This window comes from Clytia hemisphaerica, unplaced genomic scaffold (genome assembly GCF_902728285.1).
Source record: "Clytia hemisphaerica strain Z4C2 unplaced genomic scaffold, Clytia hemisphaerica genome assembly, whole genome shotgun sequence".
NCBI classification, from domain to species: domain Eukaryota; kingdom Metazoa; phylum Cnidaria; class Hydrozoa; order Leptothecata; family Clytiidae; genus Clytia; species Clytia hemisphaerica.
This window is the reverse complement of record NW_027104356.1, coordinates 1,481,974-1,499,071: the sequence shown is the minus strand read 5'-3', so window position 1 is coordinate 1,499,071 and position 17,098 is coordinate 1,481,974. Positions and strand designations below refer to the sequence as shown.

Sequence of the window (17,098 nt, the reverse complement as noted above, 5' to 3'; positions counted from 1 at the left end):
GAAAATCAAAAAAATATTGTGCTTCTAAGTTGCAAATACCGAATTCATTCACAATCTTAAGGCAAGGGATAAAGACAAATAAAGATGAAATATGCAAACTGTTATGGGCGTATTTAAAGTAGAAAATTGATGAAATTGATTTCTCAAATTTTTGAAAATTGAAAATAATTTGAATTATCAGCATAGCCCCAAGTTCGATTACTCAAAACATAGCCCCCTTTGAGGTGGCCCAATTTTTTACCCTTAACCCCCCCTCTAAGCTCAGGGGGCATTCTATGAGATGACTCAAATTTTCATTTTTCTAAAAGATTTTAGGTTCAAATCCAAGAAAAATTTTCAAAATTTATAAATCTTAACTGTCCTCAAATAGCCTCCATGACCAAAATATTAAGAACAAGTTAGGAACATTTTAAGGCTTTAAGGGCTCTAAAACACCAAATTAGGAAATTGCACAAAAATACTTACGAAGTAGTTAAATCAAGAACATTTTAAGAACACTTTTAGCGTTAATACGCCATGTTACGAGCACCCGAAGGCTAATTATAATTTGAAGGGCTTGGAAGAAGAGGCTTAATGATGAGTGAGTTCTTAGAAATTCCTGTAATTTAAGAACGAGACTGTTCTTCATTTATTCTAAGCTCTAAATTATCTTTCCTTTGTCTTTCGTGTATTTCTGCCATGTACATTGGCATTAAAATGATGAAGGGATGCAAATTATTTAATGTAGCTTGCAAATAATGGGCAAAACTTATTCCATATTTATAGTCATCTGAAACTTTCAAATTGATTTGTAGACGCTTTGTGAAAATGTGTAATGGAGTGAATGGTTTGGGTCATCCCTTGCAGTTTGTGGGTTATTGGTTTATTTTAGGTCATTACTATGGAATGTGCAGTATTTTATTGACAAGATGTGGTTTAAACATGGTACGATATTAAAACTAACGCTGAGGTCATCATATAATTTTTTTCAAATAAAAGTACTTGACTAAACAAGATTATTGGCAGATATTTATGAATTTAAAAGAACAATAAACCATGTCATCTAAGTTCCGTGTTCAAGTAGGGTCTTATTAAAAGCCAATTATCGACTCACCACAATCATAGAGTCAAATTTTTCCTTGTACGAAATAAAAATATTTTTCCTCGTATGTTCACGAGGTTAAAAGGTTAAGAGAATGAAAAAATAAACCCTTTGGAAACTGAACCAAAGTATTATATATTGAAATTTTAAGTTTCGATATCAACTTGTATAACCTAACAGATCGTTCATAATGCATACTGTGTTGCAAAAACTGCTTAGCCTTGAGGGGAAAAAATACTTGATAAAATAATAGAGTGTACTTAACATTCATAATTACCCTTACTGTAAGCGGAAGAACTAAAAGCATACCTCATTAAAAGCGATGACAAAGCAATCCAGTATTTAAGAAAAAAAATGCAATTAGGTCATAACAATTTATGACGAAGATTGATTATTTTACAGACCAGAATGTAATTACATTATGTCAAATATTGGCGTTCACAAAAATATACAAAAATGCAACAAAGGGTCATTGTTTGTTTGGCAACTTACAAAAAAATTCATAATATTCATCATGGCTATCAAATTGTTTGAGAAATTCAATCAGGTTTAACCCTATTCATACTAGGCTTTTAGGGGCGATTCAAAACTAGGGGGGGCTGTTCCTGTACCACCCCTTAACTTTTGATCTAGTGGGTCTTTTTGAATGAAATTTGACACACAAGATCATTGTCCTATAAGGTAACTTTTGCCTTAAACTTTTTTTGATGACGTCACTCATCATGCCCAAAGTGAGCAAAAACTGAAAATGTCCTTTGTTCTTGTAAACAGCTATTGTATTCTGATAAAGGCTTTAGAAAAAAGTTCCTTGAGTCTAAAATGCTTTTTTTATCTCAAATATTCAATAAATTACGGTTTAAACGATATATTTGACATAAAAAATAAATTTGTTTTGGAAATGTGTCAATTTTTGTGATACCTTACTGAAGAAGGAACCGACTTTTACATCTTTGATCCGAGTTTAAATTCGTGATATACAAGACCTTAAAGAAAAGCCGAAAGTATCTACTTAGCACATAACGACCGACTATCTACAATATTTTTTCCTTGTTCAATTATTCTAATGTCACCAAAATAATTCGAGAAAAACCCTGGAACTTTAAAGTATCCAAAAATTAAAGTATTTCTATCCATGGGGTCATCTGCTCTCTTAAAATATTTTATAAGCTATATCATTTATGCTGAAAATTATAAATCCTTGGAGAGATATTTCCAGGGATAATAATCTAAAATACCACACTTAAAATATGGTAAAATTGTCTTTCTCCGACAACCCCCTAGCCTAAGTCTATTCTTTCCCATTGAGTTTAAAGCCCAGAAGGGGCTAGAGTAGAAACTTTTGGATGGGAAATGAACTACTTAATTTCCCATCCAGAACGTTTCGCGTGGGTTTTACACAAACGCGAGATTGAAAGTAAAATCTATCGCTAAATTTCAAATAATGTATTCCTCAAAAACAAAGGAACCGCTAGATACAATTCGTCGTCATGATTGTGGCGCGTTCTAGACGCGTTCTGGATGGGAAATTAATGGTTTTTGATTTTTTCTTGCCTGGGAAAGGTTAAAGATTCTACTCTAAGCTTTAAACTCAATGTTCTTTCCCAGTTCAGCCTGTAGATAATTGCAGTAATCAATGATTTAAGTTTAAAATCTTGTGGCTGAAAGTGTCATATTTTTTGAGGACCCTCCTAAAAAAAACATACTTTTAGCTACCAGCAAATACAAAACTTATGCTAACTTAACTGTTTCATCCCTTTTTTCTTAACTATACCAGGACAGGTGAACTGAGTAAAACATAAATAGACTGATCTTATAGTTAGGCTAAGAGTTGTATACATAAACTACAGTCTCGCATTGAAGCCGCATTGAAGAGTCCTGGGAAGGACGAAACACATGTCTACGGATAGATACAGAAACTACATAAATTGTGAAGATAATTGCACAGGAAAATAGGTGAAACTGATGGGAAAATGGCCCTTAGGGTTGCCCTTTCGATGGCTACAGAAGTCAAAAGGTCAGATAAATTGGAAAATATATATTTGGCATCAACGCAACATAAAAGCATACCAACTAACATCTTTGCCACTGTTGTCCGCCATCTTGCATTTAAACAAATCACCATAAAAAGTATACCAATAACGAAATTTGATAAAGTATAAAACTAGCACAAAATACATATGCATCAACTTGGCGATACAATGTGATGGTTAAACATTCGTGCAAAGGAAATTAGCATTCAGAAAATAACTCCTCTTTAGAAAGTCAGTTGTTGGTAACAGAGATCTTCACTTTCCGATCGTTCGTGAGGTGGCGGCGTCCTCTCATCTATTGTTTTCAGAATGTAATAATTATTTCAGTAATCCCGTTTTCAAGGCCGTTTCAAATTGATGAAGTAACGCACAAAATATTCCATTTACAATGAAATGATTTCCGTTCACTAATGACCACCGAAACACCGAAAGTAAAATAATCGTGATTTTACACAGTTAGGAAACATCTCAGAGAGGTTTTCATTATCTTGATGAATCACTAATATAATTATGGCCTTAAAAATAACTGTTAAAGACATTTAAAGATTATTTTCCATTTAGTGACATTTTGAGCTTTCTTTTGCTAACTTGATAACAGATTGGCATTATTGGCGCAGGGTAAAACCTCTGTAGGCGCTTGAAAATTAACTATCTGAGCAAAATAGTCAATACATTACAAGAATACCGTTACGTGCCGTGATGTCAAAAATTTATCTTTTGTCTGATACGGCGCCCTATTTTTAAACATAATCACGCAGCTTTATTGTCATTCCCAGTCCTACGGGCGCGGTCCTTACAAATTCGAGATATTCGTCAGATCGTTTGTTTTTCACGATCTGATCTCAAGTTATATTTTGCTAAATTACAGTATCAGAAGTTGTCAAAAACAATTTCATTGGGAAGCCGTTAGAGGTCGGCCACTTTCTAAGCTGATCATTTCAAATTATACAAAATAACCTTTACCCGACTCTTTTTCGGGGAGCTAAAAGCTATATCCACTTAAGAAGATGTCTTATTCTCAAATCTCATGCGACCTGATATTAATTGTGATGCAACAATTTCATTTGACTACTCCCAACTTCTGATACATGATCGTGTGTCAGTTGCCATGGATACTCATGTTCTCAGAGAAAGAACCAGGATTTGCTTTCACATTAAGTATTATATAGTTAAAACTAGAAAAAATACTTGAACAATTATATTGTATACAGGTCAAATTAATTTTCTGAACGGAAAATGCACTCAAATCTCAATAATTAGGTTTTTTGAATATTTTAATTGTGGCAAAATTAGAAGTTAATTGACCAACACCAAACATCGTTTGAATATTTTTTAGACGGAGCAAGATTGCAAGATGAAAAAATCAATTTTTTTGCCGACGAATCTTTCATGGCCGACTTTTGTGTTTTCGACCGACCATTGATGTTTTCCGATGAATATTTTTACCAAATGATTTCTTGATTATTTTGAACTTCTTTCCATTTGAAATTGAATAAACTTTGGGTTTATTGTGCTTAGATTGCCACATGGGCAGATAGGAAGTTGAATAATTGTTCAGCTTTTTGGTGTTTTCACGCGTTAATTCCTGAAAGAAGTCGTCATTAATCTGGTAAATAGTTCACCGGCAAAAAGAATTTGTTGGCAAAAAACATACATCGGCTATAAAAACTTCGTAATAAACAATTTCATGGAATATTTTGGCAAGTGACGAAATTTATGTCAACTAATATTTTTGCCGGTGATTTTTTTCACCGACGATCTTTCTACCGGTTAATGTAAAAAGTGATATTTATACTCACAACAAAAAGATAAATTTTCAGATCAAGAAATTGTTCCCTTTCAAATTACGCAAGGACAAATAATAGGAAAGACTGAACAATTAACTAGATAAAAATACTATATGACCCAGCAAGAATTTTCGAAAAAAAACAATAACAGATTTTGATAATAGTTGACAATTAAAAAGATTCTTCAACTCTCTTAAGCTGCTGGAAGTATCTAATTAATCCACGGAAAATTGACACATGCGCCTTCTTGAATGATTCTTTGAAATTGATGTAAATACGACCAACTTGTGTGCAGTATGATGACGGAGCCCTCATTAAAAATGGACGCAGTCTTGTATTTTACGTAAAATTCAGCGGCAATAAATACATCACTCCAGACGAATAAATTTTGCCAGCGAATTTCGTACAGTAATAACGTTTTAGTGAAAAGGAAAAAAGAATGAAATCCCTGAAGGCTACAAAACACCAATAAACTGAGCAATCATTGTATTTCCTTTACCTCCTGTCGGAATCTTTGTTGTAAATAGTACATTAAGCCGAACTAAAATAATCTTCGGCAAAAATTAATCGTAATTAAGAAAAATCATCGGCAAAAAATTTGTCGACTACCATGATTCGTCGTTAGAAATACTCGTCGAGAAATAGTTACTAAATTGACTTGAAGTTTTGCAAGTGTGTACCAAATATGAATTGGCATCTTTGGTGAAAATTTCGGCATCATTGATGACGTCAAAGGTTTCTGTATCTAGGGATTGGAAAATGCAAGTGACTTGAAATAATACAAGCTTACAGCAAATTATGTTATGCTAAAAGTAATCATTTTAGGTAAAAAACGGAGAAACTGATATTTTGCATACTGTTCTGGTGAAAATTTCAAGCTGCAAGCTCCAGTAGTTCCTGAGTTCCGGTAGGGGGGCTGATGTGTATTTTACAGACCGGTCTAAGTACTAAATACCGACGGGGTAAATTTTTTTCTATTACGTGTCCCTTTTACTTGGCAAAATAGCCTTCAGAAACAAATTCCATTCAAATCAAAAGAGCTACTCGGTCAAAATAAAATTTTAGCCAAGTTTGCATTCTGGTCTGTAAAATACTAATCAGGCAGCGGGCCGAAGCAAAATTTCGCAAATCATCTCCAATTATCCATAAAAATTTCATTGAGAGCAAGATGCTTCCCCGTAAAATACAGTTTATTTAGTAATGGTAATAGCCATGGTTAAGAGCTTGATTTGAAATTAATAGCCTCGTGTAAGAAATAACGAAAACAAGGAAACATGGAATTGTTGGAAGATTTCAGCAACCTAAATCGAAATGTATCTAAAAGAACGAATTAGATTATAGTTATGTTGAAATTCAACAGGCATCGATACAGTGTAATTCAACCTGACATTACATAAGGCATTTGCAATTGGTTTGATATTGTCAAAGAAAGAACGAAAATATTGACAAATCAGTAGCTGAACGAACGAATGAACGAGCAGAATAACTAATAAAGAAAATTTCTAAAAAACAAATTCGTAACTAAAGGAAAGAAAGATTTGAAAATTAACATTTTAACGAACTAAAAATTAATGAACTAAACAAGTGATACTTTTATGGACCTACCTGGTTATGAATTTAACACATATATAATTGATATCTACGTGAGTGTGACCATTAAACAATCATTCAGAACACAAATAGTGACGATCTATTAAAATTAGTCGTTTGTTTCTTATAAAATAAACGTTTAGGAACCAAAATTTCATGCTCTTGAAATATTCTTTCATATTCAAGACTTCGTGAGCAAAAAAACATATCTCATCAAAAAATTGAGTAATTTTAAGAACATTTATGTATGCTTATTAATAGTGATTCTTATAGATAACAAGCGTTTTTTGAGCTGAAAAATTCTTTTTTTACAAAAATCTGCTTGAGCCATCTTTTACCTACTTTCATGCAAAAAGTCAGAAAAAAAAGTTTAGCTGAAATTCACCTCAAATTTTTTTTTCAAAAAACGAGCTCCGTCACATTCGAGGGTTTATAGTTATGCATCTTTAGTTTTTTGGGAAAATTTGGGCCAAAAAACGTCTAAAAAACGTTTTTTTTTGCTTGAAAGTAACCCCATCATGGTAAAAGATGGCTGAAGCAGATTTTTGCAAAAAGATTTTGTTGGCTCAAAAAACGCATGTTTATCTATAAGAATCACTGCTCACGAGGGCTTACTTTTAAAGAATCTGTGTGTTTAGACATGAACTTTTGTTTACTTGGCGTGTTTTTATAGAAAAACTGGCCAAATTCAATATTTTCTTTATAAGCACATTATCAATTACTTAGGTATTAGCTTTTCTCAAGATTGGCTCTTTCATTCTTTATGATTTTTTGCATTTTCTTTTGAAGATCGGGCTACGTTACATTCGAGGGTTTATAGTTATTCATCTTTGTGCGAAAAATCACAAAGAATGAAAGAGCCAATCTCGATAAAAGTTAATACCTAAGTAATTGATGTGCTTATAAAAAAATATCGAACTTGGCCAGTTGTTCTATAAAAACACGCCCAGCAACTAAAATTTCATGTCTAAACAGACATATTCTTCAAAAGTAAGCCCTCATGAGCAAAAAAACATCTATCTCATAACAAAATTGAGTAATTTGACTAAGAACATTGATGTATGCTTATTAATAGTGATTCTTATAGATAAACGTGCGTTTTTTGCGCCCACAAAATTTTTTTGCAAAAATCTGTTTGAGTCATCTTTTACCTATGATGGTACCCTACTTTCATGCAAAAAATCAGAAATAATTCCAGATAAGTCCAAAAAACCCGTTTTTTAGCCGTTTTTTGGCCCAAATTTGCCCAAAAAAGTTTTTTTTCGAAAATCGGGCTCCGTCACATTTTGGCCATCACCATTTTGCACCATTGTACCAAAAATCAAAAGATTCCTATGATTCAATTCAAAACAAATTCGTAACTAAAGGTAAGAAAGAATTGAAAACGAACATATTAACGAATTAACGAGCTTAAAAATGAACTAAATAACGAAGAAACAAATTCGTAACTAAAGGAAAGAGAGATTTAAAAACGAACATAATTATTAAAGAATTAACGAACTAACCAATGAACTAAATAACGAATGAACAAATTCGTGACTAAAGAAAAGAATGATTTGACGAAAACGAACATATTAACGAATTAACGAACTAACAAATGAACTAAATAACGGAGAAACAAATTCGTAACTAAAGGTAAGAAAGAATTGAAAACGAACATATTAACGAATTAACGAGCTTAAAAATGAACTAAATAACGAAGAAACAAATTCGTAACTAAAGAGAAAGAAAGATTTGAAAACGAACATATTAACGAATTAACGAACTTACAAATGAACTAAATAACGAAGAAACAAATTCGTAACTAAAGGAAAGAGAGATTTAAAAACGAACATATCAACGAATTAACGAACTAACCAATGAACTAAATAACGAAGAAACAAATTCGTAACTAAAGGAAAGAGAGATTTAAAAACGAACATATTAACGAATTAACGAACTAACCAATGAAATAAATAACGAAGAAACAAATTCGTAACTAAAGGTAAGAAAGAATTGAAAACGAACATATTAACGAACTAAAAAATTAACTAAATAACGAAGAAACAAATTCGTGACTAAAGAAAAGAATGATTTGAAAACGAACATATTAACAAACTAACCAATGAACTAAATAACGAAGAAACAAATTCGTAACTAAAGGAAAGAGAGATTTAAAAACGAACATATTAACGAATTAACGAACTAACCAATGAAATAAATAACGAATGAACAAATTCGTGACTAAAGAAAAGAATGATTTGAAAACGAACATATTAACGAATTAACGAACTAACAAATGAACTAAATAACGAATGAAAAAATTCGTGACTAAAGAAAAGAATGATTTGAAAACGAACATATTAACGAATTAATGAACTAACAAATGAACTAAATAACGAAGAAACAAATTCGTAACTAAAGGAAAGAGAGATTTAAAAACGAACATAATTATTAAAGAATTAACGAACTAACCAATGAAATAAATAACGAATGAACAAATTCGTGACTAAAGAAAAGAATGATTTGACGAAAACGAACATATTAACGAATTAACGAACTAACAAATGAACTAAATAACGGAGAAACAAATTCGTAACTAAAGGTAAGAAAGAATTGAAAACGAACATATTAACGAATTAACGAGCTTAAAAATGAACTAAATAACGAAGAAACAAATTCGTAACTAAAGGAAAGAGAGATTTAAAAACGAACATATCAACGAATTAACGAACTAACCAATGAACTAAATAACGAAGAAACAAATTCGTAACTAAAGGAAAGAGAGATTTAAAAACGAACATATCAACGAATTAACGAACTAACCAATGAACTAAATAACGAAGAAACAGATTCGTAACTAAAGGAAAGAGAGATTTAAAAACGAACATATTAACGAATTAACGAACTAACCAATGAAATAAATAACGAATGAACAAATTCGTGACTAAAGAAAAGAATGATTTGAAAACGAACATATTAACGAATTAACGAACTAACAAATGAACTAAATAACGAATGAACAAATTCGTGACTAAAGAAAAGAATGATTTGAAAACGAACATATTAACGAATTAATGAACTAACAAATAAACTAAATAACGAATGAACAAATTTGTAACTAAAGGAAAGAAAGATTTGAAAACGAACATATTAACGAATTACCAAAATAACAAATTAATTAATGAGCTAAATAATGAAAAAGCAAATTGCCATCAAATAGAGGAATAAAAACACGAACGGTTTAACGAAATAACGAACGAACAAATGAACTCAAAAACGGAGAAATGAATTCGTAACTAAAGGAAAGAATGATTTGAAAACGAACGAATAAACGAATTAACAAACTAAGAAATGAACTAAATAACGAATAAACAAATTCGTGACTAAAACAAACGAATCGTTATCAAACGAAAGAATCAATTGTGGTATTTAAAAACGAAGAAACTGACAAAACTGCACAGTTCCGCTGCAATATTTCACAACATGCGGTTTTTCCCAACACACTTTCAATTGAAGCTTGTGATTTAAAATTATGAAAGTTGATCAATTCAATTCGAAAAAAAAAGCAAAATCGGGCAAAATCCCTCCTTATTTCCAAGCATCATTGTCAAAAATCGCTAGGTAGGAAATTTAAATGCTAGGGTGAAATTGCGGAATATTGCATTTCGCTGCGATTCTATATGCTATTTCCTGAACTGATAATTAAGATTTAAAAACGAACGCAACTGAATGATTAAACGAAATAACCAAAGATATTGAAAAACGAATTGTTAACTAAAGTCTGTCTCTAAAATTTGTGGCTACGATTTTTCTAAAAACGCCAAGATATCTTTTTGACGGTGTATAATTTTTTATATTTTGCATAGATGAAAGGTGAGAAAATCGCTTTAAAACTTGACAATTTTACGCCAGACTTTAGCACCGGTTAACTACCTAACAAAGAACAAACGAAGGAACGATTAAACAAACTAAAATCAATAAATGAAAGAAAGAACTAGATAGACTTACGTAGTTATTAGCCAAATATTCGGAGACAGTGATAGTCCCTGTTCCGTAACTATCTCTCAGATGTTCGGAGACGGTGAGATCAGTGGTATCTGTTTGTTCGCGTAGCTCGTCGATCAACGAATGGGAGTTGAGGATGTGCACCACTGGTGGTTCCTCCTCTGGTGGTGGGGTCGGACTCTATGGTAAGAATAGAATCAGTTCTTGTTACTGGTAAGTACCGGTGATTTGTCTCAATTTATCTCTATTTTATTTTATTTTCTAGATTAGTTAAGTGGTTTTTTTTTGCTACTTTGCCGATACACACATTTTAGACCTTTTCGATCACCTATGACTCTTTATTTACTCAACCGCCGCATCTTCGTTTCAATCTAGGTTAGTTTTCATTACTCTCAAAGTTTCATTTTTTCGAGTCGCCATAATCATGCGGTGTTGTAGGGATCTGTGATTCAAACTAACATTAACATGACCCCCATCTAGGAAGCCCAAGCTCGACTCTTACCAAGGTGCTGGAATATACTTTTCTAAAATAAGAGCGTGGGTAGATACTCCCAGCATTGTAAAGTGCCGTGACATTCACTAGATGTTGGCCTCGATACTAAAACGGCTTCCCAGTGTCGTTCGATTGCATGCCATGAAGCTATCGGCAGCTCGCTTAGCACAGTCACAATTAAAGCTCAGTGATTACTTTGCCCTTGTTGTCCTGCATGAACCAATTCCAAGGGAATACAAGCTAATCAGGTCGGAAAACCTAGTTCGTATTATTCTAGTTTGAACTTAGGCGAGCCATTGGATTCTTTTCTTAAGCCCTTGAGATTTTAAGCCCTCATGATTTTCCCATAATGGGAAGAAATTTAGGTTAACTTGATGAATTGTTCAACAATATCCCCTTAACCCTATTAACCCCAACCTTTTTTGATTTTTGTAGCCCCAGGGGGGGGGGGTAGAATCTACCACCCTCGATTATTTTTTATCTAGAAGTGCTATGGGCATGAAAATTGGTACAGATGTTCTCCATCATGATATAAACTTCCAGGAATAAAAGAAAAATTGATGACGTCATCCAAAAAGCGATGACATCATCACAAAATTTCCACCTGTCAGAAAAAAGCAAAAATGTATGGTTTACAAAAATGTCTCTCACAGTCGAACCAATAAAGATAATGAGATTCTGTTTAAAGATTCTGAAAGATAAAAGGTTCTTCTTTAACATAATTTCCGGTTTTGTATTTCCCATTAAGATTTATTGTTAAAATCTATGCTGAAAATGAGTAAACTTTTCAAAATTTGATTACGTCATAAATGATGACATCATCATTTTTAATTTTTTTTTGTATATATTTGAAATCACATTGTTAACACCTATCACCTATCCAAATTTGAATATGATTGGATTAATACTTCAGAAGTTATTGCATATTCAAAATTATTTATTTCACAATAAAGTCATAAACCTGACCTAGAGGACCAATGATCCTAACAATTTGCACAAGTACTCTTAATAAGATTTTATTAAAAGGCAGAAAGTTTCAAGTCGTTAAAAAAATTTTCTCTGAGCTATACACTAAAGTACACCAGTGTGGTAGATTCTACCCCCCCCCCCCGGGGGCTAATAGGGTTAACTAAAGGCATGGAAAGCTTGAAAGAAGATTCGCAAGACGTTTAAATGGGAAATGTTTTTCAAAATATTGTAATTTAAAATATTTACTGACACAAAAAATACGTACATATTACAGTTCAAATTATGACATTCGTCAACCAATAACGTTCAGTCCGAAGGCTAGATAAAAGGTATTAAGTTTTTCAGAGTAAAGTTACAGTATTTTTCGTGTTGTTGTGGTTTTGGCGTAAAAACTTCTTCTCAGAGCGTTGGATTGGATCGTTTTTTTCAAATTTAGTTTCTCAATTGAATCGGTTTTCCGGACATTAAGCCTTTTGGGATTTACAGCTATCTACGTTGCCAATCTTTAGTTTGCGATGAGCTTTAGAACAAAGCCTGGACAACATTGCAGGATTCAAGACTTGATATTAGTTTGAGAGATAGATATTTTTCTGTTTCTTAAATTTCTTCTTCAAAATTCAAAATGACGATGAATCAGTTTCTTTTGAATTACGCGGGCAAAATATTAAATTCCAATCACATTTTATCGTTCTCTACTTTTCCAGCGTACAATTTTTTTCAAAAAGTTGAAAGATTGCAACTTTTCTTTCAAAACCCAAACTTTCTGCTTAGAATTCTGGGCAATGGATCATCAACTATGGAATCAGAGGAGAGTGCAAAAGAATTGCATAACTTTTTGTTGTAGGTCACGAGGTAAGTTTTTCAGAACAAGTATAAAATAGGTCATTTGAGTCTGAACGAAGAGTTTTGACGGAAATAAAATCTGTTTGATTTAGCATCATCTTTCGCATATTTGAGGAAGGGGAATCTTAAATTCTAATCTCAGAGGTCGTATTACTGATATAAATAACCGGAAGCTTTGTTATTACCATATTTTCCCTTTTTGAGCCGGCTCCTTTAAAACCGTCTCTTCATCCACCACCACTACTTAATTTTGAGCATGCGCTCACCAAGAAAGAACACCAAAACCTATCTAAATTGGCTTCAAAATGTTTGAAAATAAATTAAATGTAAATTAAATTTCTTAAATAGTTTGGTAGACTTCTACCACGTTCCCACAGTCTTCTTTGGTCTTTTTTATGGCGTTCTAAATTTAGAACGCCAGTTTGGTAGACTTCTACCACGTTCCCACAGTCTTCTTCGGTCTTTTTTATGGCGTTCTAAATTTAGAACGCCATGGTCTTTTTTGATTTATCTTGCGCAGGCTGAATAAAAATTTCCTCTATACAAGATTTTCTAAACAAATTGATTACAATATGAGACCCCAAGACTTTGCAAACCAGCACTCTCGGGGTTACTGCTGCTACTATATACAATCCACTGTCAACTTCAAGAAAAAGCGCGTTTGTAAAGTTTTATGCAATCATAAGAAACATGCCATTAGCATTTCCAGATGACCTATGCCAGTGAGCACCAAGGAAATAAATAACTTCGAACTGTGAACGACCATGATGTTTGCTCTAGGATCGAGGCTGGGTAAATTCATGACAATTCTTTGAAGTAATTCGTATTACCATCGTTTTTAGCTTTTATTGCTTACTGGTACACCTTCTCCAAGCACCAAGCAGTCATATAAACATATCATAGTAAATCTTCAGATGTAATATTAATTTGATACAGATGGACAGCTACTAACTGGAAATTTGATAAAGTCTAAATTTTCCAGCAAATAGCGGGTCAGTGTTTAACTAATGTGTCCCAAATTGCAATACCCTCGTGGAGTTTGAAAACTAAATAGGGTAAATCTAAAATAAATGCAATTTCACAAGGATAATTGTTATATGAGATCTAAGGTATTTTGAAAGGAGTTTTAGCAAAGTTTGATTTTTGTTAGCTTGTAACCTACACAGAAAGAATTTTGACCGGGCTTATACAGTAACTTTTGTAAAGATTTGACTAACTTTGGATTTACCAATTTTCCTATTATTCTTGGAGACGACTGTTCACCCGCCTTTGATGATCATTTTTGTTTTCATCCAAACTAATCTGACCGGGGGACTGGTGTCGGTCGGGTTTGGTGTTCAACTAAATATCAGGAAAACTGGTTGATGAAAATAAACATAAAGTAGTCTATCTCAGTAGACTTGGTATGCTAATATTTCTGTGTTATTATGCTTTCGAACCCTTTGAGCATAATCCATAGAGATGATTCCCGGTAGGCTGTTCTTGAAGAAAAACAGTACACTCTTTGTTATGGAAGTCTAAGCTTTTTGTTATTTAAATTCTCCAAATTCCAATAGAAGACAAGACTTGGAAGTCTACATAATCTTTATTTGTTCTAAAATTACCATTTAGTTCCGAATCTTGAAAGATTTAGCCTTGTGAAATTCTGTTTATTGTTGATGATTTTTTGTGCATCTCTTTGAAATTTCACCGTACTCTTCATCCTAGAAGATGTGTAATTTGATTATCATTGAGTATTATGATCATCTTATACGACTTTTTACATTCTTTGTAATTGTGTTTTTATTCGCCAGGTTTATAAAAATTTCGAGTCAGATATTTAGGTTCGAAATTTCGACATGTTGGTTATTTTCTGGACCACCTCCCTATTTTCAATATTATAGTCCAAAGTCCTGAATCTTTACTAGAAGTAAACTTTTCAAAGATGCATAGTGAAGATGATGATGAAGAGATGCAGGCTATCCAAACTTCCATTATTCTAATCTTTCTGTAATTTGAACTTATCAACTGGAAACCCTCGTAAAATATTATCTACCTCGTAAAATGCTTTCTATAATTTTGGTTGTCAAAAATAACAATAAAGGGCAATTGTTTAAAATCAAGTGCATCAAATCCTCAAAAACTTTCAACTGTGTATTTCTACCTGCAACGAATAAATTTACATGGCTAATCAAAATTTTGTATTTACATAATTTCTTATAGTGATGAATTTTATCAATTGGCCTTTATTTCCTCACGCCAGATTTTATAAGAATTTCTGCAGTTGATTGTTCTCAAAGTCAGTAAAAAAAAATTCCCATAAAACTATTCTTTAAAAAGACTGCTGACTAATTCCTTTGGAGAAATGAGATGCCAGTTATTTTATATACTATATATATAAAGATAAAGATATTTATTTCCCATGACTTAGGGGTATAAGAAAATTGTTTAGGTGATTTTCCTTAGAAAGTACAACAGAATAAATGCACATGGTCTGTCAAACATTATAAACTGGTTCTAAACAAATAAAATATCATGTTGAAAGTATCGTGAAGAAATACAGTGTATACAGAAAAATGGGAACATAAAAAATATAATTTATAAAGGTGACAATTAGGTTTCTTTTCGTAATTTTTCATTTTCAATTTTCCGATGAGACGTAAACGGAGAAAGAAATTATTACTGAATTAAAATAATTTCAAAGTCAATGAAAAAAATATTTCAATAGATTTTTAAGTTGTACTTTTATCTCAGTTTAAAAGCATTTACATGGTTTTTGCATTTTACAATTTTGAAATTTGCAATTGAAAAACATTTTTAAATCAACTCAAATAACAAATAATTTGGCTTGGGTGTGATGCATGCATTTTCTTTATATTTTCTTTATTAACATTCTCTGTTCGTCAAAGTTTGGACCAAACATTTCGATTCCTTTAAAATGTGAAGTTCTTAAATCGTCTTGTTCTAATAATATCATCAATAAAATGAATATTTTTTTATTATTTCTACATTGAAGGGATGTACATTGATAAAATGAATTTATATCACGATGAAATTGAAACAAATATACAACAAGCTTGCATGACAAAAAATGGGAAGAAGTCAATCAAAATACACAAATATCATCAAACATATTATTCAAAGTTTATTGACAGAAACGCTAACTTTAGCTGGAAAGTTTTAATAATAATCTTTCACATATTTTTGTATAATATTCTTATTTGGTTCCCAGGTCGTTATACATCTAAAGTTCTGGAAAATATTTAAATTTTGAAAACTCAAAGATAATGACACGTTGATGAGACATTAATGTATAGGGCTTCATGAATGTTATGATATTAAGACTTTATTTCAAGGCAAAAACACTTTCCCTAAAAAATCACTTAACTCCCCCTTTTAATTAATTAATTTTATTTTTATCTTTGTTGTTGGTTGGTCAAAGAAATAGCCTCAAAATTACATAACCTACCTAATCCGGTCTAGCAAACACAGACACGTATCACAGACGCAGTCAAATTAAGCGGCCATTTTAGATCACGTGATAAAAATAAACAAACAACAAACGTGTCAGTGGAAACAGTACTGTATATTTAGAGTTTGTCCAAAAACGTTTTAAAGTATCAAAAAGTAAAATGGCCAGGAAAACAATATTGTACTTAAAATGACTGGATGATAAATTTCACCTTTTAAATGACGTGTTATCACTGATAGCCTAATTGTTAAGGATTTAAAAACACGTCAACATTGTAGAGAAATTGAGAGATATTGAGAGCAGTACTATGGCTTTTAAACACGGAGTTTAAGGAGAAATTTTTGGAAAGGGAATATTTGCAATAGGAAACTATCTGGTGAATAAAATAGAAAATAGGAAGAAAGTTTTATGGTATTTTAAGAGTAAATTTCAATGTTTCTTCTAGTTCACCGTTGTAAACAAAAGTGGTAACAAAAACTTACAAATTGTAAAGCCTTGAAAACATTTCGATTTAAAATCTGATTTTGCGACCAGATAAAAATTTAAGCTCGTAAAGTTTGGTACTTTCCTCGAAAAGTTTGGATATTTTGTAGTATGTTCTGCGCGCATCATTGAAAAAGCTTTCTAATCATGTACGAGTTCTCGATTGGTGTGATAAAAAGTTAGACTAAAAATCGATTAATCTTTTTGCTTACATAACCTAAATCTTGATTTTTCTTATTTTGATGGATTTCGTCATAAATGATGTTTGACAAAAGCTAAAATCTGTGCCAAAAAAAGATTTCCCCTACCTTTGTAAAAAATTTCTTTTGATGGACTTTTGATGGATTCTTGATTGATTAAGACTTGGACTTGGTTAATCTGCAG

General features: G+C 32.1%; 1 protein-coding gene across 1 annotated transcript in view; it reads right to left on the bottom strand.

The window, feature by feature from the left end:
* Nucleotides 1-17,098, bottom strand: part of LOC136818254 (uncharacterized) — a 43,497-nt gene that overhangs the window by 19,711 nt on the left and 6,688 nt on the right. The window contains exon 2 of the mRNA XM_067074628.1: nt 10,479-10,655. Within this exon, the coding sequence (XP_066930729.1) occupies nt 10,479-10,655 (177 nt within the window). The remainder of the gene's footprint in view (nt 1-10,478; nt 10,656-17,098) is intronic.